At 38.3% G+C, this 23,545-nt stretch overlaps 1 protein-coding gene across 1 annotated transcript in view; it reads right to left on the reverse strand.

Annotated features, from left to right (window-relative positions):
* Positions 1-4,774: 4,774 nt before the first annotated feature.
* TRHDE (thyrotropin-releasing hormone degrading enzyme) overlaps positions 4,775-23,545 on the reverse strand; it is a 229,830-nt gene continuing 211,059 nt past the window's right edge. Inside the window, exons 17-20 of the mRNA XM_014963319.1 lie at positions 20,019-20,186; positions 19,329-19,469; positions 14,401-14,482; positions 4,775-12,536 (exon numbers count right to left, since the gene is read on the reverse strand). Coding sequence (XP_014818805.1) covers positions 12,393-12,536; positions 14,401-14,482; positions 19,329-19,469; positions 20,019-20,186 — 535 coding nt within the window. The 3' untranslated portion in view covers positions 4,775-12,392. The remainder of the gene's footprint in view (positions 12,537-14,400; positions 14,483-19,328; positions 19,470-20,018; positions 20,187-23,545) is intronic.

A 23,545-nucleotide genomic window follows, 5' to 3' on the forward strand; every position in this document is an offset into this window, starting at 1 on the left:
ATTCTTCTGTCACCAACTCTGATACAAATTAGAAGTTGCTAGCGCAATGTAAAGACTGTGTGTATACTTACTTACTAGGAAGGCAAACTCTATCTTGTTCAGCTAAAAGTGAGTCGGCTCTGTTTATTCAGGTTTTTCCACTTCTCTGGACATGCCTGCACTTAACCTGCTGGTTTGTAGAGTCAGTTCTCATTACATATTTCACTGAATCCCTTGGTTTTAACAAATCTCATTCTTTACTTCATTTTTTCATTAGCATTTTGTACCTTTATGCCCTGTCAGTTTTGTATCTGGTCAGCAGAAACTGAAAGTTTAACATATGTAGGAATGAAGTAGTAGACTTTTGTCCTTTTATGGCCCAAACAAATCACTTAGACACTTAAAATGTGTAGCACCATTTTATATCCTATTACAAAGTACAATTGCTGAACACAAGTGAAATGGTTTTAAAATTGTAATCGCAGTTGCACACCAAATTTTAAACCTATGAACTTCATTTTCCCACTTATTATATGCATAATTTTGAGTACTTAGCCTCCATAGAAATTCCATGCAGCTGTATCAATTAAATATTTGCCCATTTTATTTTAGTGTCATACTGTGCACACAAAAATAGTAAAATACAAACCTCATATATGCCTTTGAAATTTTGGTATTGGGCAAGGTCACAGAAGAATGAATTATGTAAAGATAGATGCAGACATAGTTTTTATGAACCATGATCCTGATATTTTGTCTTTCATTTTTTTTATTCATCTGACTATTTTTCCCAGGCTGAACTATGAGTTACTGAAAAATACCCTCAGTGATAAGGAGAACAAAGAAATTCCTGAGTCAACCATTTATCTGCTACTGAATTCTGTGAACTAATCTTAGTTCAAGCAAGAGCTTCCCCTAAGCAGTTCATATATTTTAATATGGTACAAGCACTCAGTAAACATGATATAACTTATGGCCTACAGTGTCTTGAAACTAAAAGGAAAAGTCTGTAGTTGCACAGCAAACCAGGTGAAATCCTAGCCAAGGCTCCTGGCCCACCAGCCTAGACCAGTCCCAATAAGAGACTTTTAATGCTTCTCAAACCCACCACATTTAGAGGTAACCATTACCCAGTGTTTATCTTAAGGAGAAATAACTTGTCTTACACTTGTTGGTAACTACAGAAAGAATGTTTTAAAATGCACGTGTTTCATTAATCTTACGACATCGGCCAGTGAACACTTTTTAACATGAAAACTTAAGCTCTCTCCTATCACAGTAGTTCCACTAGAGATTATTGTAACTGCTTGGGATTGAATTAAACCTTGTGATGTGAAATACCCCTCCAAAGATTTTTTTTTCAGCCTATTAATTCAGGATTTAGCCCAAAGTGCCTTCTCTGTAAGCTTTTCTCAGAGGCACAGTCTTGATTCTTGCTTGTGTCTTACCTTTGTGTTAATTTGTTCCAACTTGTTGTGGTTTTCCTCCACTTGTCCTTTACAGCTGCACAAATCTTCAGAAAATGATCAAGAAAGACCCCCTTCCCCCTCCCCTAAGTGCCTCTGCTTTCTAAGATGATGTGTTCTCCTTTGGAGTAACTTATTTGCCTTGGGGCCACTTTCCTGCTTGGCTTAACCTGCTTTTGATATCAACCACCCAAAACCTTATAGGCAATTTGAAAGGGAAAGAACTGCTCTGATTTCTACTTGTCCATATGGAAATACATGCTGATTTTGTGCTAAGACTTCTATTATGACACCATTACTCTAACCTCCATAGAAATGGATTTGAAATGTGTCAGTCGGCTAAGCAATTGAGTAGGATGGGAAAAAATGTGTTACAGCCATACTTGTAGAGCGGAAACAATATACACTATTTTTATTAACTATAAACAGTTAATGGATCTAAAAGTGCATCTCTGAAAATAATACCATTTATTAAAATCATATTTTTGAGTTATTTCATCTTTTTAAGGGATGGATTCACATTTGTGCTTGTTCTTATTGCAACCTTTTAACAGTTTTATTGTTGAAAAGTTCAAGGTACATCTCATAATTGTACCAGGAACATGCATTTATCACTGGAAACAGTTCTGTGCCACATGAAATGAATTACTGTAATAGACATGTCATGTAATAGCATCTCATTATCCTCCCCCTCTTCCTCCTCTTTCTTTTTCTTAACCTTCTGCAATGAGCAGGTCAAAAATGACGCTAAGTGTAACAGACAAAAGTGATTCCTGAGTAAGTTCAAGAAGCAAAAAGATGCTTGCTAGAAGTAATGTTGTAGCAGTACAGTGAATAATTAACATCGTGTTCAATACTTCCAAAATGAAGAGCTATACTAGGTCTTAAGTCCTAATGCTGTTACTTTGGCAGATAGTGAGGCACTTCGGTGAATCACAAACAGGATGGGTAGCACTGTGATCTTAGGCCACTTAGATCCTTCTGCCCTGGTTTCTTCATTGCAGCCCTCTAACTACTGCTGAGAAGCAAGACGATACAAAGGCAAAACCATACTTAACACACTCAGGCTCTACCTGCTGTTCCTACAGCTGCTGTGGCTGAGAAGAAGAGCAGTGGCACTATGACAGAAAGGGGAGGAGGTGACGCGTGGGAGGTGTACCTGAGGATCAAGTCTCACCATGCAGTTCTCATTCAGCTTGCACCATTAGTCAAAATTCTAATGGGTTGACTTAGGACAAATTGTCACAGACATACAGTACAGTAAGGGCTATATTCAGTACACAGGAATTTCTGTAGTTTGGCATCATCCCCAAGATGCAAAAAACAACCACTAGTAGGGTCCCCCCCTTTAACCATTCGCAATTTCTCTTTAATTAAATTTTGGCCACAGAAGATACGGCTGTTAGCTCAAAGACTAAGTTTGAACATAATGAGTCTTTAATTTCCCAAGCACATCCTCATTATTTCACCTTACCTTATTTACCTCATTTCACCTTACCTCATTATTTCACCGTCATCATTTCAGCCTTACCTTCATTATACTTTTCTGACAACAACCTTTGTACTCATTTTCCCATCCCATCTATGATATACTTGGCTATCAAATATGTTGTTCTCAATACTGTTTCCCTAACATTGGGGTTTATGTGCTTGGTTCTCAGCAAAGCCAGGATTATCACCAGCTCACTGAATCATTTCTTTCCACTTCGGAGGCCTTGGTCCTTTCAGTATGCAGGAGTCAGAGTGGCTATGATAGCAGTGGGACTCTGCATGGTGGCTTCTAAACTGAAGGTGCAGCTTAAAGGAAGCTAGATTATTTTTGCTAGGAATAGGAGGAAGCAGGGAATTAGTCAGCAAAACCTGATTTTCTGTTATTAAGACAGCAAATACTCCTAAGTCAATTTACAAACCAAAAGCTCTAACTTCGCTCCCTCCTACTCCCTCCAGCTCAGCTGTGGAGCTTTCAAAGCAAATGGCTGCCTTTAAAGTTCTGCTCTTACTGAAGACACTGAGCCGAGAGCAAATAAACAGCTCTTCATTTGGTCTTGTATGAAAATGTTCAACTTGAAAGCAGCTCAGCCACTGACTGAAGTGCTGCTGATTGCAGTGGCTGCACTGGGGAAGAAACAAGCATGTTCTTTTTGATGTCTGATTAGGAGATGTGCTGCCACTGGGATTTCAGAGAGAAGCGCCACTTCCCCCTCTCTCACGTCCTGCCTCCTCTCCCAGGGATGCTTCCAAGGTGGCTGTGTGCTTGTCTCAGCTGTTTCAACACTCCTAGAGAGGTCTATGTAGCAGAAAAGGGAGGGAGAAAGCCCTTTTTGGGGGCAGCACACCCTAGACTTCCATATTTCATCCTACATACTAGTACCCCCTCTTTATGTGAAAAGCTCTCCATTGGCCCCCAAGCCACCTCCTTGGGCCTCCTGAACTCCTGCTCCAGCCTTGGAGTCAGGAAAAAGAAGTATGAGGGTGTATGTCTCCATACTCTACTGACACACGCATATAGGATGGTCAGAATTCTAGCCCCAGTATCACACAGGGAAGTGTTTAATGGCAGGGTACCATAAACTCAGCCATTTAGGTCCCAGCTCTGTTTATCTGTGCTCAAAGCATCAATGCTGCACTTTGCAAAATCAGGACCTTAAAAATTCCCTTAGGCTTCTCAGTAGACGAAAATGTGCAGTAGAGAAGAAAACATCTTTATTGTTAAAGAAAAAAGACATTCTAGCATTGAAAGGTATATTTTGAAAAATACAGGGTTGTCTTTTACTCCCAGTAATGTCAATGTCAAAGCTCCAATTGACTTCAGTGGGAACATGATTGTATCCAATGGGTAAATAATTGCACATATTTCACATCTCATTGTTACTGAAAACTGTTCTTCAAAAAAGGAAAATAATAGCCTGAATTCAAGGACTCTATTAAAAAGTCATTTGAACTGCATTCCAGTTGAAATCACTTTTACCAATGAAAAGATCTTTTCTATTTATTCAAAATTTACATAATTAGAAAAGCACAAGATAGACTTTTCTCTCTATTCCAGTCTCAGTCCTGTTAGTCTTGGAGCACCTTGGAGTACTTCCGAGTCCAAATTTTATATTTTCTGTGGGTCTCTGCTTTCTACTAGTCCCAGGATTTTAATATGTTTTGAAAAATTCCTCACGTCAAAAAACACTTTTTCTTGCACATTTTTCATTGTAAAACCTCAGTGTATCTATTCAGCATTATTAAACTGTTATCTCAAGTGAAATAGGAAGATAATCAAAAGGCTGGGTATTATTTATCTTAGCCATGTCTCCACGTCAGAAAATTAAGACAGTGATGAATTACACATTACTATACAAAATTTTATTATCAGAGACAAAATTCAAATTTGTTCTGCTTAAAATACAGAAGATAAAGTTTCTCATTTAAAAAAAAAATCCATTGACTCAGTCCTTAGGTAGGGTGGAATAAAAATTTTATGTTGAACACATAGCAGCCCCATATTTATGGTGTAATTTTTAAAGGCATACCACAGAAAAACATTTTTCTGGTAAACCGTAACAGAAATTTATGTATTTTATTTGGCTAGTGGTTTAAATTGCTGTTTAGTTCAATATCTATTAATTAACCCTGTAAGAATACTTCTGGTTTTATTCTCAAATCCTAGGATGCTTCAAACAATAAATCAAAAACCTTGTTAAATTTGGCATTTTTAGATATACTGAGAATCAGTTAGCATCTCCCCTCTATACGCAAAATATATGCTTTCCTATAAAAAAAAGAAAAGAGAGAAGAGCAATTGGCTCTATATAAAATAAGTTGTGATTTCAAATTCAGCAAAAACACATCACCATATCCTGCACCTAAAACCTGTGCAGAAACAGGTTTCAACCTAAGTCACTCTCCAGAAAGACTGTTTCAGCCAGATGCATGATTTGATGCACAGTTTGAAGCACTTGATTAACCCCACAGAAATCAGGGGGACAACCCACGCACCTACAGAAGCGGCCGAGTCGTGGTCAACACAGCCTCACACCCTGCCTATGTTCAACTGCTTTGCCCAGTTGAACCTTTTGAGTAACAGCCATAAATACAAGGAACCAATGAAAGCTTTGTCAAAGAAAAACGGTCCTGAATTAGAAGCTATACATGCCCGTTATGTATGGTACGTAGAGAAGCAACTATGCAATGATCTATATTTCCTCTAAATGAAGACGGCATTCTGATCTTGCAAAGGCTCATTTGTGTGAAACCATTGGCGAACTGTATCTCAACTGAGCCAGCTCCATCTCTTATCTGACAAAGAACTGAATTCCAAAGAGTACAGATTTGAGAAGTGATGGAAAAATACGTTCTTCTAATTACAGTATTCAGAATTAATCTAAGGCTGAGACAGACTTAATAGAGGGACTCATCCATTATAATCAGCATTAGTAGCTGCAGGACTCTCTTCTTAAGGTGTCAAAAGATCTTACATGTGGAGTCTCTTGGGAAAATAATGCAATTTATTATCAAGCCTTTATTTTTAATAGTATGATCCATTTATGTCATTGACGTGTGTGTAGTGGAATAGGTCATTAGTTTTCAGGGAACTGGTTTATGTTTTATCTTCTGCAAAAATAGAGCAACTGAACACCTTTCAGTAAAACATCAGACAGGGAGCTACAATCTCTGTTTTTATAAGGCTATACGTCTCACCCACACCAAAGCCTATTGTCCCTCAAACATAAAAACAACATAGCAAAATTACATTTACACATATAATAAAGCTGTCTTTGTACAGGGTAGTTATACAGTAATTACAATGATGTTTCCATTAGAAACTGTCAGAATATTATTTTTTTTCACAGAGTGTCTAAGTTCAGTGAAGTCCATCTCTGCTGAAATCTAGTGTTTGCAGGAAAAGGAGAGGGTAGTAGCCACACTCTTCACAGTACAGCATTCTGCAGTTCTCCAAACGTATTATAAAGCTTTATCACATTTGAACTGACCGCAAAGTATTGTTCTAACAAAAAGCAAAAGGAAAACAAAAAACATCCATCATCCAATATGTGCTACCGAAACACAGACACAAATATGCGAAACACCCTGTACACCAGCCCAGGCGTCACCTCGGGGGGCTGTTTGGAAAGCGATGGGTTAGATCCTCAGCTGCAGTTCACATCAGTCACTTCAACGGATCTACCTCTCTGTGTGCCAGCGCTGGATCTGCGGCCGCACACGTGCCGGCAGTTTGGCTACAGGTTATTTTGAAATTACAGAAATGAACATATTTAGTGGACTGGAACATGTCGCCGAGAACTGAGACTGCATCTTGGCTCTTGGCCTCATCCGTCGCAGCAAGGCTACTCCTTACCAGGTAAATCCACGCGATGCTGTCCAGGAAAGGTTGGGACACTCTGGCTAAAGCCTCCTGGCTCGTGACTACCAGCTGCATCACAGTCCCCTCTGCTCTCACAATGCTGCTTGGCGCCGTGTTCTCTACCAACATCGCCCTGACACCCTTAGGAAACAGTGCACGTAAAAGAAGCAAAACATTCAGAAATGCCGCTTGGCAAATTCACACTTAATTCACTAGTTACAAATCAGCCAAATACAAAGGTTGGTTTTCTTCTGAGAAAGGACGTTGGGTCTGACCCACACCACTTGTTCCCATGGCTCATTCTCCTTGAACACATCTCAGTGAAACTGGCTCCATACCTGTTCTATAAAATCCAACCTCAACTGCATTATCATGTGAGCCTGTTCTGAAGTCCTCCTCTACCCTCCACTGCCAGCATAAAGAAGAGATGGAGCTAAGTTCAACCATCTTTTTCAAAATATATTTGATTTTGAAATTCTGCTCCAACTAGGGCACATGGCCTTACTTTGGTAAAAAATCCTTACACATAGCACTCCCTTTTCCCCTTACTTCTCATGGAAAACTAAATTGCTTATGTCAATATGGACTACTTGCTTGAGTCAGAATGGTTTCACTGGGTTTCAGTACTGGTTTTAAGATAGGCAGAAGACTCTGCAATCACATGGGAAACACAGTGGCCAATTTTTTACAGTTTTATATGCAAAAAGGGAACTGCACAGTCACTAGTGCCATACAGGTTTGTACATACCTCTGATTTTTTGGATGGTATTAGTACAGTAATGACTATTGTTACTATTATTACCACAAATAATTTGTAGTGACATCCTTCTAAGCTATTTGTCAAAAAAAAAGGCCCAAGAAACTCATGGCGCATTTTCAACATTTATAAAAATATCATAAAGGAAAAGACTGTGTTCTTACGCATACTTGAAAATTGAAAATATTTGACTGTGTGAAATTAATTCTGAAGAATGGGCATTATAACATTCTAGACCTTTACAAATATTTTGGTCAATGTTTTCCAGTTGGGATGACCAGAGAGTGGGGATTTAGGTTTTTCTGCACAATGCAGCTTCACTAGCTTGACCTTTGTTAACTGTGAGCAGAAGGCAACAACAATAACCTCTGAAGACAATCCACAACCCATAACCAGCAAAAGGACCTTCTGTCCTTCCTGTCCAGCTGAGAGAAACCTGGATGGAGCCCCTCTGCACTTCAGTGATTCCCAGCTGCCCTCCTGACCTGGGTAAGCTGGTGGCAGCGGCGGATGATGCAGCCAGCAGCGTTTGGACTGCTCCATCCAGCACTGGGCAAACAGGCTCTCTCCAGGCTGCTCAGAAGCAGGATGGTCTCTTTGACTCCTTCATGCTCATGCTGACACTATGGCTATAAACACTGCTTTAGGGCAGGGAACCCGACATGGGGAGTATTCACAACAGAAGTGGTGGTATGTCAATTATACACTTAAACAGCTTTCAAAGCCACATCCCTTTGCCTCAAAGAGGAAGTTGCACATTTGATTCAAAGTCTATTTTCATTGACTTCAGTATCAGCTACGATCACACAGAAAACCAAAATCTTATTATGCGGGTACCTAAACAAAGGCATCCTCATCTGCAAATATTGTCTTCGCTACATTCTATTTAAATAATCAGACTTACTGACATTTTATGGGAAAATTATCTCTACAGAAGATTTTTCATATGAATATAGAAATATATAATTTTCTTTTTTTATTATTCTTTACTACTAAGAATTTAATTGTATGGTTCAGGATCTTTGCTGTGAAAGCACCCTTCTGCATCAGTGGAGATATTTCCTTTGGCACTCTAAAGCTCAGTGGCATATACACAACAGCCCAAAAGCTACACAAAATTCACCTTCAGTTTCCAATGTACTATCAGAATTCTTGCTATATTGACTGAAAAGATAATCAAAGGTCACAAATTTGGATGTACTTAAGGATATATTAAGTATTTTTCATCAAAATCAATGTCCAAAAACTCCCAGTTACAGCAGAAGTGACATTTAATTTCAGAAGAATGTTTTCACATTGTTCTGTCCTAGTCAAAACTAGTACCTACTATCATTTTAACAGCTATTAGCAGTGCACACATGAATAATTCTATCAGTCACAAAGTAACAGTCTGGGATTTTCATAGTGGATGATGTTATAAAAATATAACAAGTATTTTTACAATAGGCATATTGGTATGCTGGCATAACATCGTGTCTATTCATATGTCTTCCTATATGCTTAAGTAAGCCATGACAATTAATAACTGCAAAGGATCCTGAGTCATACAAAGGTTGATTAAAGATACAGGCTTCATCAAATCTCTACAAAATGATGCCCAGGGCTTGGGTGAGGTCCCCATCCACATTGGATCCACATTTTGCAGCATCTCCTCTCACTAGAAAGGACAATATTAAATCCTGGATTTGAAAATGCTGACAAGTTTGGGGTATTTGGCTTCCTAATCACAATCCAAATTATAAAAATGGGGCCAATCTTTAGATGAGGACAAAGGAAGAAAAGGACTGGAAAAGGAGAAAGAAAATCAATAAGATAAATAGATTTTTCTAAGCGGACTGTATTAGAGTTTTCCATGAGGTATCAACTGTTCTTTAACACACAGCTACGTGGAGGTTCTTATTAAAAAAAGTTTCTAAAGACATAAAATTTAATGCAGGGTGGTTGAATATTGTAGAAAACAGCTATAGTTTTGTTGGACTTAATCCATTTAAATTTTAACCTGATTCAGTGTGAGACGCAAAATACAAAGTATAAAAAAAAATAAAAGAATAGGGAATTATAATGGAAAGGCCAGCTCAACTTTAGCTATAGAAGTAATATGAGCATTACTAGAATACAGCAATTATTAGCAATGCATGAATAGTTATGTATTAACAGGTACATCTCGGGCTTGGTATCTGTGTTAGACCAGTTGCTCAAGGCCTCTAAAATATCAATTTACATCCAACACCTGCTAAATGTGCAAGACTTTCAATTCAAATGAGCAACAGTGGAAATTTCTGTGCACTGTGCAAAATACACAGGCTAAAATAAACTTTCAACTTTGGAATGTATCGTTAGCCTGCCCTTTATCAACAGAAAGACCAGAAACTTCTATGTGCTTCCTGGAGGTATGTGGTTGAATCTGTGGTGCTGAAAAAGAAAAGTCATCAAAGACAATCTTGAATAAAACTGCAAAGGGACAGACCATCACGCACACTTCTTTTCTCTGAAACCCTCAAAACAATTCACATTTGAGGGCTTGGATTTCTGCAAATTCTTTGGATATCACTATTTTGGGCTTCATTACAGGGGAGAGGTTGTATTAAAGAATATTTGGCTTGCTTCTTTATTATAACAAATCTGCATGTGATTATGTTCAGCAGAAATTAAAAATGTGACGCTACATACTGGCATTGAGGTTGAGTTTGGTCAACCACATAAAATAATACTTTGCACTTTTATAGGCCTTTCATCAGAGAATATTCAAGTGCTTTGCTAACATTAGTCAAGCCTCACAACACCCCTGTGAGGTAGGTAAAATACATATGAGGAGGAGGATGATTTCACTCAACTTGGGCATGATAATGTCTCTGGGCATTAGATTCATTAGCATTGCAACACAGCACAAAGGTTTAGGGCTTACGATAAGGCAAAGAGTTAACAGTACAAGAGCACAGGATTCCCTCTTTTTCTGGCTATATGTGGCCAAGGTAACATGTGGTGCTACACAGCACCAAACAGTGGAGCCAATGCCCACACAAGGATTTCAAGCACCCAATTCTCAAACAGCACCCTCTGAACAGCAAAAGACACAAAATGACAGGCTCAAGATGGGTATGACAGCTTAGTTACATGATGTGTCTACTAGTTCTTGAGGAGCAGGGTACCATGGGAATCAGAGCCCAGAAAACACCACCGTCTGCACAACTTTGATAATATCTGGTTTGGTTCTTTTTGCACTAATGTTTCAATTCACAACTTACTGGGGATAAGCAACTGCAACTGTAAAGCACATTGGTAACTTCCACACCCTGTGAAGGAAACAACCAGATAAAATGGCTATTCTTTATTTTGCTGGCCAATGTACAGGGCCATGATGTGGCTGGATGGTTGTGATAAGCTGGGATGGGATAAAGAAACACATCTACACATGTACGAACACATTCGTACATCTACATTCGCCTCTGAAGCTGCTGCAATCTGCCTCCTGAAAACTCTCCATAGTTTGGGGGTGAGGGGGTCTCCATGGTACAAACATGGGCAAGTATTTGGCCTGCATCAGTTTTATCCAGATGGTTACTGTACACATAGCAGTTCCACTGTATCACTGATCTTTCAGATTAGAGACTAAGAAAAAAAGAAACAAATGTATGATTAAGCAAAGCATCACTCATCCAGAATAGTCTATGTGAAATACAAGGAAACAGAAAGAAAACCATGTTCTCAGTATTAGCCAGCACAAATAAACACACCCCCACACCCCTCTTTCTCCATATTTCACTTTTCTAAGTGGTCATAAATTGTGCATCCCATATTTGCAACAGTATTGCCCACATAGAGAATCTGACCTGTCTATCATAATAAATCAGTTAATTTTGTGTCTTTGCATGCAAAGTATTCTCTCTGTTTGCTAATTTCCATGTGAATCCTATGTTTATTTATAAGAATTGTGCAGTATCAGCTGCATAACTTATTACTGCACAGGTTGGGTGATCTGTTGTGAATACCACTGCCTTGTAAAATCGCCGAGAAGAGGTGGCTCTGGATTCTGTGCAATCAATGCAAAGCTCCCCTCAGACACACGTTCACAGCTAAAACTACACTGTTCCAGCAGTGAAAAAATGTATATAATTATAATACATGGATCCTGTCCTTCTCTCTCATTCTCATTTTCTCTCTTCCCCCCATCTTTTTCTGTCTCCTTGCTCTTTATGCTGCTCATTGAAATATGGGAATATGGAGACCGCAGATACAACAACTGGCAACTCAAGAAATGACTTTGTAATCATGAAGAGACAATCTGAGGGTCGACTAATTGGCAGCTAGCGGGAAAGCTGACTTTACATCTCATACTGCCCCAAACTGGAAGCCTTCTGCATTTCCTTTTCCTTCCTTTCCTTTTGTTCACTGCAACACTGATTGTCATAGATAGTCTTTTGTGCTTTGTATAATGCCCATCTTTGATGTAACTTGAACTCACATACAAAATGTGGCTGTTATACATAAGCATGCTAGAATATAGGCAGGGACAGTAGAAGCATGCACAAAATAGTCTTTGAAGGGGTTTTTGTTTGTTTTTCTTCAACATTTACATGCACCACAATATCATGTTTGGCTGTGTACATCGAGGACTGGATTTCACAAGCATTCATGATCTTCTCTTCTGAAAAGCTTCTTGACAATTTCACAAGAGCCCAGTGTAAAAAAAAAAAATCCCACTTTTTTTTTTAAAAAAAAGGAAAAAACCCTTCTCCCTGCAATCTGATCTTGTCTTCATGATTTTAATGTTGAACACTTCTAAAATGTCTCCTCTTCCTCTTGCAGAGCTTCATGTTAAATGGTTGTCTGGAAAGACAGATTAGTGTGTCAAGGATTTTCTTAACCACTGGAATAGTTCTTCCTTATAAAGCCTTTGCCATCGCACATTGGCTTCCACTGTTTCCACAGCACGAGAGAAAGAGGCAGCAGCTCCCTCTTCGTAACTCCTTATAAAGTTCTTTAGCTGGAAATACAAGTTAAGAGGTTAAATTTGCAGAAACTAAAGAAAATAAATATTTCCAGTGTACACAAACCAGTCGGGCATTTAAGACAAACCTCCACAATCACTGCTGAAGTAAATGTAGTATCGTGTAGAACGATGTATTAAGAAATGTAATAAGACAGCAGAATGTCAATTAGATGTGATGCAATTGCTTCAAATTGCACTGGAAGATATTGACATGTCAGTGCCAGATCACATTAATATCATTACCTCCTTCTCTCCTGCAGCCCAGCTGCTGCACTGCGTAGACAGCTGGGCTGCTCTAAGCTTTCATTTCTACCTAAGAAACCAAACTGGGAGCACTGGAAATGCTTCTAATTCAAGTTTATATGTAAATATCAGCAGAAGGCAGCCTTGATGCCCTTTGGTTTTATCAAGCTTCACAACAAATTGATTTCATTTTGATTTGCAGAACCCTTTTGATGATATAATACAGGCTGGTTGTTTAGAAAAGGAAGGGATTGGTACAGTGCGAAGAGAATGGCAAAATAGCAAGTGGGGACTCATTTGATGATCTTTGATTGCCTGAAACAGATTCCCTCCCGTATGAGAAAACTTTGATCTTTTTCCAGCAGACTGAAAAGGCCTCTGTTCTGTTCTTGTGTATACTCAAATTATAGCACTATCACCTGGATTATTATAGCTGATGGCACTGGTGGGCTTTGAATTACTGTTCTTTTAAGTAAGAATTGCAAGGCTGATCTGCATAATACGTTGCTGGTTATGTTGACTTGTATAAAATAAGTTGGTTTTAGCAACACTTATTCATAACCAGTTAATTTTTGTTTCCTGGTGATGCCAAATTCACCTTGTTCATTTAAATCTAACTTCCAACAACATGCCTTTGTGCATAGGTCCAAAACTGAAAAAGCTGATCCTGCAACTGTCTTATTCCCATCACAATTAAAAGCATGGGAGGGAACTGAAAACTATCAAAATCGGACTTTACCTGATCTCTGTACTTTTTATACCAAAATGTTTACAAGGCTAGTTTCTTTTAGGCAAAGTATAAACAGGCAGCCTGCCACCAACTAAGAGTACGGAAGGCTTCCTTGTGCTGGGCAGATATTCCAATCTGGCCAGCACCGTCCTTCCCACCTGGGTTGCTTTGAGGAAACCAGCTGCAGCTCTTCCCTAAGTTCCTGAGGCCACTAGACTTGAGTGCAGACAAATGGTTGGACACAAAATATCATAGCACAATCAGAGTTCAATTAATGCTGATTATGCTGCATAAGAATCATTTGATCCATTTGGGGTAATGCTGAGCAGCTGCTAAGCAGAGCATAACACAGCCGCACAACTATCTCATTCAGGGCAGATGTTAAGTTAAAATGAGAAATCTTTGCAATCTAAGTAAGAAGTACTTCGCATTTAGAACAAATTATTGTGGTGTCGTTTGGCCGGAATATTGGGTCAACAGCTTTTCTAACATGGAAATAGTGTAGGCAAAAGAAAAACAGAGGAGGCACTGGCAGCTTCTACTTTCAACACTGGGATTTTCTAGGTCTGCGCTCTGCGGCATAAAGTAATGTGGATAGCAAGATTTCATCTTTAGTTTCTCAAACAATAGTCAGAAAAGAAACAAACCTACATATCCAGCCAAGCACAGAGAAGTGCCTGCACTGCCCACCTCCTGACACCACCTCTACTCACTCAGATGCCTTTCCAATCTGCTCCTCACCCTCATGCTGCCAAGCTTCAGCACAGGCCTGTGACTCCAGCTGAGCAACCAAAGTTCCTGGAGAACTGACACCCTATTGCTCCTGCCCCACTCATTGCTTGTAACAAATACAGCCTCACGTGCCAATAGTAATTTAAAAATTACCTCTCTTAGTTCTTCTTCGGTATTAAGGAATTCTGTGACCCCACTGATAAGCTTTGAATTCATAAATAATGCTTCTCCATACCTGTAAGGGCAAAAAGAAGATGCACAGAGAGTTAGAGCCAGTGTCAGGCCAGCTGAAAATTAGAAAGTATTCTTCTGTAAGCAAGGGAGAAGACATAGAACTGGTTCTGGGGCTCCAAGGAAATAGCACTGGAATTGGACAGTTGTATTCCAGACCTCCTTCTAGGCTGAGCTATCTGTAGTTAACTTTTAGTCAGATGCTACTAAGCAGAAGAGGCTTAACTGCAGCTGCAGCTGAGAGCTCCAGAGGCAGAGAGGACCAAACCACACCACCTCCCACTTAATGCAACAGCTTTCCATGTGATGACACCAAGCAGCTCAAAATACAGGTGCCAAAGAAGGAGCAGAGCAGCAACTAGGGAGAAATATTCTGAGGAAACCTTCTAGCTGTACCATTAAAACAGACCTTTTGAAGTGCTGCAGCCTTCTCTGCATTTTGTATTCATCCATCTCATCTACATTACAAATAGCCTCTCAATAAGTGAACTGAATCAAATTTTCTTGTTCCAGTACCTGATAATTAAAATAAATAATACTGATAGAGAATAATACTGCTAAAATAATCCCCTGGGCTATGATGTAGCATCTTCAAAGAACCAACCTGGAATGAAAATTTGAAAGCTTGGGCAAGGAATATTTGAAGGGTAGGATATTCAGCAGCAATCAGCAACGACCTTCTGCAGGTAGTTGCTTTGAAACTGGCCATTTCAATCCTCCTGTTCCTCTTGCTTTTCCACAAGCTTTTTTAATCCCACAAATGAAGCATCTACACCATTTATAAGAATAACCAGACTACTCCTGAAGTTTTGCATTTCATGTTGGAACAGTTTGTGGGTTGTTTGTTTTCTCACAAAGTCTCTAGCATGAAGAATATAATTCCATTGGAAACCGAAAACAAGTCTTTTGTTCAAGTTAAATGTCATTCAGCACAGCAAAAGGCACTTGACAAATAGTTATCTTTATCTGCACATACATCCAAAGCAATATCTATCTAATCTGAACATGACTGTTTTCAAGATAGAGAATCCAGCTCTCCTGTCAGACAAGTGCAAGTAATATCAATAGACTTCACTGCAATTAAGTTTATCTGGGGGAACAATTCAGGTCATACCTTGCTTTTCAATTCCGCCTCTAAACCAGATTTTAAATTCAAAGTGAAATGAACCAGCACAGTCACAGCTTTATGTTCTGCTTCTATTAATCCTAAATTAATTACCCTTAAATGCTTAGGTACTGTAAGCCACAGTCCTTTCAAAAGGGAGAAAGAAAGAGAAAGGGAGAGGGATAGCCCCAGGGAAAGTGATAGAAAGAGGGAAGACAACAGGGCTTTCTTTGAGAAGATTCTGTTTTAGGTAAGTTGTACACTGCCTTGCTTGCTACCTTGAGCTTGTGTGAGGGGAAATACAGTTATAGGTATCAAAAATCCTACTCCCTGACCACTAATAACTGAATTATTCATGGATATTTCAGCAAATACATCTCTTTTTCCAAAACTTCAGTCACACTGACATAGGCACACTGACATCCAGAGGCAAACGCTTCCTATGGGAAGTATGGATTTCATGGTCCTTTAAGCACGTTTAGGCTTTCTAACAAAGCCCTTTGTTATTACAGTCTCAGCTTAGTCTCATAATTGACTGCTTGGAAAATTGGAAGCTCCTCTTGATGAGGTCTTTTGACAAGGTTACCAATCCACTTTACAGAAGTGACCTCATAAAAACAGCTGCAGGGATTTTATTTTTCTTGCAGCCTGTACTGTAGCCACATTGCAAACAACCAGTAGCAGAACTCCCTCCACTGAAAATGATACCTTCATCAATTCCTGTGCTGATTATTGCCCATTACACATACTTGAAAAAAGTCAGCCACTAAAAGCAATTCCTAAATGGGCTCTGCTGGTAAAAAAATTCCTTCACAGGAAAGACAACAGCACCACAGAACCAGGACCTTACACGCCTGATCTCTCTGGAAACATCCTGGAGTCATGGGCCCTCCACCTGCTCCTTTACTTCTGGAGTTGAGAACCTCCAATGCCTCACATTTGTACAGGCTTTGCACTCACGTGGACTCAAACTTGAGAAGCAGCATAGTCTTTGGACAAATGTAAATGGCTTCCCAAATATTGTCAAATTCCCAAGTGCTGGAAAAGGATTCAGCACTTGAGAATAAAAGAATTCTTATAGGCAGCTGTTGGATTAAATTTTCACACACAGATGCACACGTGCATACATGATGGGAGCCAAGGTAGTGCATGCTCACATAACCGAGATTCAAGCATAGCATTTTCAATTATCATTTTCAGATTTTTAGCACTCTTAGTCCCACAGATTTCTTATGAAAGACTTGTTAGGCACGTAAATTTTTAAGTCTCCTTTGTAAACGAGATGAATGATTTTGAAGATATGTCTTGAAGATATGTTGAAGATACTGATATGTCATCAGTATCTTCTGGATAATTTGAATATAAGCACACTGTAAAATATAAAGGGATAACAATATTTTGTTGTCATTCTAACTCTTTGACATGCTGTGTTTGAAAGTCAGAGGAAATGGGGTTATAGTATAATTTAATCACCCTCAGTTATTTCGTATTACTATCTATCTCAAACGTCAACACCTTTTATAATAAATTCAATGGAAAGTACCATTGAGATATCATCTTATTATCACCTTAGTATTTTAATTTTAAATAAAATTAAATAATAAATTATAATTGTAGAAAAATGTTGCCTTGGGACAGAGTATACTTGAACTATAATTCTGCAATAAAGCTTGCATTTTAAAAATGTATTAGTGTAGAAAGCTTAAATCAGAAGCCTAATTTTGCATTCTATAATGTCACTGTTTCACTGAACATTAAGGGGCAAGGTGTTAGACTAATTCCATTCTCTCAAAGTCCCTCTTAAAAGGTTTTAATCTATAATTACAAAACAAAGTTATTTTCAATATACATCAGGTATGTAGAGCTTGCATGAACTACTTCATTCCACTGCATTGAATCTTTTGGCAATTAACAGATACTCAACTGTCCCTTTCAGAAAAATGCAACTGCTACAAACCTTTTGGTGGCTCTGACTTTGTTTGGAGATCAAGTTGAATGTAGATAACAAAGTCAGTGTTGGTCACAGAGACAGACTCTCTGTTACTTTCTCCTTCTAAAATAGGGCAATAACGGGTTTTTGATGAGGCCTTGCTGATTGTTAGGAACTCAGATCACAGTGACACATTCCAAGCAAGACAAATAGAATTCAAATTTTAGGTGAAGTTAAGCTACGTAAAATTAAAAAACACAAAAAATTTGGCACGTGGCATAGTTTTCTAAATGTTGTCCATTTGTCTACACCACTTAACCCTGTCCATGTCTAAAATCACAGGTGTTAGCTAGGCTGTCAGATGAACATTAGCTAGGATATCAGGCAGGACACTACTTCTGCATACGTGCTTGTAGCAAAACAGATTTTGAAAGTTTTATGCCTAAACTCTGTATAAATCCCTGGAGGGACCTGTAAAATTATTTGCTATCCAGAGCATAACTAACTGCACTGGGTTGCATAATAGTGATGGGTCTGCCATCCACTTTCTGTGTAAAAGTCCAGTTCCTGGAATAATCATAGCAGAAGCAGAGGATTCTAGATTTCTAAACTCTTTGGCTTTTTGGAAATTGCTTTGAAAAAGTATGCTCCTGCAATATAAACTTCCAAAACCAATTCCAGCTCAAACCTATCTTCTCAGCTGAACTTCTTCAAAAATCCCACTATACTATAAAGTATTATCCAAACCAGCATGGACAACTTTTTGAATCTTTAGGAAAGTTGCAGAGTCTCTGAGTTTCCCTGACTCTTCTTTTGATGATGTGAAACCTATAATAAATTTGTACCTGTATTTATCAGGCACTATGATTTAGTTGCTTAAATATATCAATTTAAATATACCATTTCAAATATTCTGTGGTACACTAGATGGCTCGTCACAAGTCCAGAATGGAACAGGTCTCCAATACTTTTTTCTGCCAACACCATGGGAGTGGCCTGGCATGGGGTGTCTGAAGTTCTTGGACACCTGCCTTTACAAACTTGAACCTCATCTGAGCTGTAGTCCCATCTAATCTGTCAGTATCAGATGAGCTGCTATGAAATCTTTCAGACCCTCAGGCTACCCCTAAAGAAATTTCTCATTCACTGAATTAATACCAAAATCTTAATCAAAGGATTTTAAATGCTGACTGGGCTTCTGAGTAGAAGCATGTAGCACTGTTCAAAGAGAAAGAGAAGTAGCTATAAGAAACAACCCGGTCTCCTTCCTATTCTCCTATTTTTAATTCAAAATGTTGCTCCTCTATTACTTGAAACTCACCTGAAACACAGAGTGGAAGGAAAGGGGAAGACGTTATATTAGCATCCTTTTGAAAATGGAAATGTTTCAAAAAGGGTTTAGTGTTTTTTTCCACAGCTAAAATAATGTTATTGAAAAGATTTTTTTTCACTATCAGACTTAAAAATCAGCAAAATTCCTTTGGGAACTGCTGCTTTTTTATCTATGTAAAAGAAGAACTGCAGCACTTGATATATAGATAGAATTCATTATCATAAGCGCAGACACAATACAGTAATATATATACACAGATGATCGCTAAGAGATAAATGTTTCTATGCATGTGTGTGATAAACCATGAATAAATGCATTTATGCCTCATATGTACGTATTTCATATTTAGAGCCATCTCTATTTATGGATTAGAAGAGAATGGTCTAGCTTCAGGAACTTACATGAATACATACATATACAATACTTGCACAAATTACATCAAAATAAGAAAATGAAAATAAATTTGGACTTTTTATCTTTACCTAGCATTTAGTATTTTCCACTTTTCTCTGAAAAACTTCCAAGCAAGATCCCTTCCATGTGGATTTCGAGCTACGTGGATTATCACATCAATTGCATCCTGATCCAGGACAACTTCTGAGTTGAGAGACAAATTCAAAAGCCTAGTGGGAGAAACAATGAAAAAAAATCTTATTTAGTTTCACCAATGCATAGTTTAACAACCGCAGATGAGAAAATTCTCAGAAAAAAAAAATAATCGCTGCCAAATATTGTGTTTAAGTCTCCACATGGGTTCAGTATTTTATTTCTATGATTCCAAAGACCAGACTCATTAATGAATCAGAAAAATCTTGATATAAAAGGATTTCAGTAAAAGCTGAGTAGAACTTTACATCTGCATTTTTATGAAATCCTTAAGATCAGACTGGTCAATACATTTAAATAAAAGATATGCTAACAAAAAAATAACACCAATTATTTTAGGATTTCAAACACTTTCAATGAGTATAGGAAAATCTGGAAGTGAAAAGACATAGTATGTGTCAATTTTCATATGCATTAATGCAAAAACATAACACAGTTTAAACAGGCAGTAAGCCCGTGCTTCAAAAGCAACATTCTTTCAATTAGACCAAAGTTCAAGTGATGATCCATAAATGTTGAAGTGATAATTGGTAATAGTCCGATACAGATATAAAATATTTTTGTACCTGTTGAGCAAGTTTCTGTCATCACTGCAAGTTAAGGCTTCTAACAATATTTTCTTCTCAGACACTGCTGTGGTAGAATGAAATTTCATCCAAATGAACTCCCATACATCTTCATCCATCAGTGAAACTCCTGTACAGTAGACAATGTCTCTCACATTGAGTGGGATTCTACAAAAAAAGTCAGAAATAGCACTGTGGTAAATAAGCAGTCTCCTGATATTGGAAACAAAGTAGGAACATCACTACATTTATAAGACTCCAAAATTAAAGTGCATCAGTAATCTTTTTTTGAAAATTAACATTTGCCTCTCTTTACTGCCACCAAAATCTTCCAGGAGATCCTAATGGATTTTCAATGGCTAACACATGCTTGCCATTCTTTTCATAATGCTGTCACATTGTCAGGAGACTATAAATTATGGTCATCCAGTTCATCAACACAGTATGTGCCACATAACCTGCAGGACAGGTAACATAAGCTCTCCAAATTAGCACAGGATCTTATCACTGTTGCTGGGCTCGAAGCCAAATCTCCTCTTCTTGTCCTTAGTACTGAAGTTTTAGAACAGGAGCTGATTAGCCAGAAACTCCCCCTTGCTTGTGCTGTAAAGTGCTCCATCTTCATATAGTAACATGCAAGTAAGGAAGGATAAGCATGCTGAGACAATGCAATTTAAAAATTGTGGGTTTAGGAGTGAAGAAAAGAGAAAGATCTGTTTGTTTGTGTCAGCAAGTTACTAGCAGTACAAAACCAGCTATGCCATAGGATGGTTGTGAACTGTGATTACTGTTCAAGAATATAAACTCAGACTACAGTTATATGAAAGCTTCTTAAAGTCAAAGTCAGACCTAGTACAGGATGTGCCTATATACCATTTTCTTCTATAAAAGATTTCAGCCAGGCCTTCAATTTCCTGCCCTGCTTATTGCATTTGTGAGCTAAAGGGTATTTCTGCAGATAAAGCTGAACATTACTCAGAGGAATATGTTTCTGATTTTTAGCCTCTTTTTGTTAGTAAAAATTATACCAAAACACAGTTCTCTAGTTTCTAATAGCTGGGCTGAAACAACTTTGGAACTTCATAGGCAACACCTAGAAGTACATACAGCTGCTGTCAGTGTTGCGGCAGTAATACAGCGGGACAAAGAATGAAACAACCTCTGCAAAATTTGGTATCAAATTCTCCACAACACAGAAAGAAAAGATTACATCAATAAGACTTTCACCAAGGTCCTATACCGTAGACTGGGTTATCCCAGTCAAGAACAAAGAGATTCTTTTGCTCCCATCTATTCATTCTCCAAAAAAAAAAAAAAATTCTTCTGTTGAAATTTTCTATCATTGGGCTCTGTGATGGGTGTTTTTGTTAAAAAAGCTTCAGCTGATCTCTTTGGCCATGTCCGAGTCCCGGAAAAACTAAACCACTGTGGTTTTTCAGCATTTCAAAGTTTTGGTTCCTCTTTAGTACTTCGGAAGGAAGCAGATAAGGTAAGAAACTGTGTATTGGTGACTATGATGGGTTACAAACTGTTGTTGCCTCTATGGGGTTAGTTGGTCCCAACATCTATGATGGTTCCTTGAGAAAAAAAGGAGTAAGTAGCTAAATTAAGGTAAAACTGGGAGGCAGGGGGAAGTGCACTCTTCCTACTACTGGCTGAAGAACTTTGGGAAATTAATGCCTACTGCATTTTTGTTATACTTTTTCTCAGTAGTAAAAAAGTCCTGAGATTGAGTTTTTATTCATGTTCTCTTGCAAGTGTAGTCATCAGCTCAGAGGGGGTATCTGCAGGTTTAGATGCAGACAGCATATGAATCTTGCTCCTGCTGAGCTGACATGGCTCAGGATAGTTCTGCTTCTTGGAGATTTTTTAGCAGCATCCCACGCTAACAGAGCCACAAAGAGCTGCCTTGACTAATGCTGAGATATTTTGCATTTGATGCAGACAAAGCCAGACATTTATTCGGGAGTAAACTATCCAAAGCAAAACTGAAAGGGTAGGCAAGAGAAATGTAATCCATTTTAAAGTTGCCAGGAATATGAAACTTCTAACTACGCGCAGCACACACTAGCAATATTGCCTTCTAAAGCAAAATCAGTGTTGCAATGTCTCCTATCTGCCATCAACTGCTTCCATCTAGCCAGGGTAGATTGGTACTACTGTGCAGATCCTGGCATGGTTCAAAATCTTACCATTTCTTCTCCTCCCACCACCAAATCGCTGTGTGAGAACATGCCTGTCCCAAGCCATGCCAGACCATCAGCATTGCTATGGTTATGAGCACATAGCTCAAGCAATTCCTACACGTCACCAACACATAGATGAGACCTCCAAAAAATGCAGGTTTTACAGTCCCTTCCCCTTGATGCTTCCTAGTACCTTCTTGGATTTTTTTTCCCCTCAATGTTCAGATCACCTAAAAAGCTTGGCACTGAAAAAAGTTAATAATTCTCCTCAGTTTTATTCAGGATCAGTAGGTTTTGGCTTATGTATGGTATATGCAACAGTTTCCATGGTCCCTATAGAATTGCTACTTCATGACCAAGGTAAATCAGAAAATCCTTAAAGCTGACCAGATCCATTAAAAGAAACAGTTTTTAAACATACACAGGCACTAAAGAAAAAAAAAAAAGTTATCACTTTCACCAGCCTTTCCATACTACTAAGTTTTGATTCCGAGTTACAGGACTAAATTGTAAGTTTGGTTGACATTTACAGAATTATCCATATGTGCTAGGTGCTGAATTTCCATTTCACTGTAATGGGATTTATACTTCTCACTTGAAAGTCTATCATTAAGCGCTCGTTGTGATATTTCAAATATTAATGAATATCAACAATTTATTTGTCCCCCGTTTAACCTTTCTTTCAAAAAGTGCATGCAAAGGAAACTGCATATAATTGAGTTCATTAGAGAAAATTAAGACTACATATTTAAACACAAGAAATCAAGACACACTAAAATTAATGAGGCAGATATTTAGGCACTGCCTTTGTTTTGGCTTATATTAACTTAGAATGAGTCTTAAAGTTTTCTAAATAAGTGCAACTCTCAAAACTTCAGGTCAGCAATTACAGTAACATGAATATGCAGCCATATACATGTATGCTGCATCGAACATGAAAGGGATGTTATCGTGTCTTAAATTTTGATATACTAGGTTATTTGTCCTTAAAGCACAACTTCCTTACCAGCTTATGTCTTTTTTTGCTTTTCATTTGGGATTTAATACACTGACAGCAGCCATAAGAACATATGCTAAACCAAAAGGACCAAGAGAAGCTATCCTGATTCTGGCACCAAAAAGCCCATTGCCCCAAATCTGTCTTATCATATGATATCTGAATATGAAGAACAACTGAATCCAGTCAAGCCTTATTTCAATGAAGGAAGGACTTTATATCTTGATACACAAACACTAAATCATTTTTTTTAGAAGCACACATCGTCCTTTCTGAGCTTTGCTGGCAGAAATATTATCTTTGGTTTACTGCAAGAGATGCGACTTAGCCAACAGATACTCTAA

The sequence above is a fragment of the Calidris pugnax genome, unplaced genomic scaffold, assembly GCF_001431845.1.
Source record: "Calidris pugnax isolate Ruff unplaced genomic scaffold, ASM143184v1 scaffold44, whole genome shotgun sequence".
Taxonomy (NCBI): Eukaryota; Metazoa; Chordata; class Aves; order Charadriiformes; family Scolopacidae; genus Calidris; species Calidris pugnax.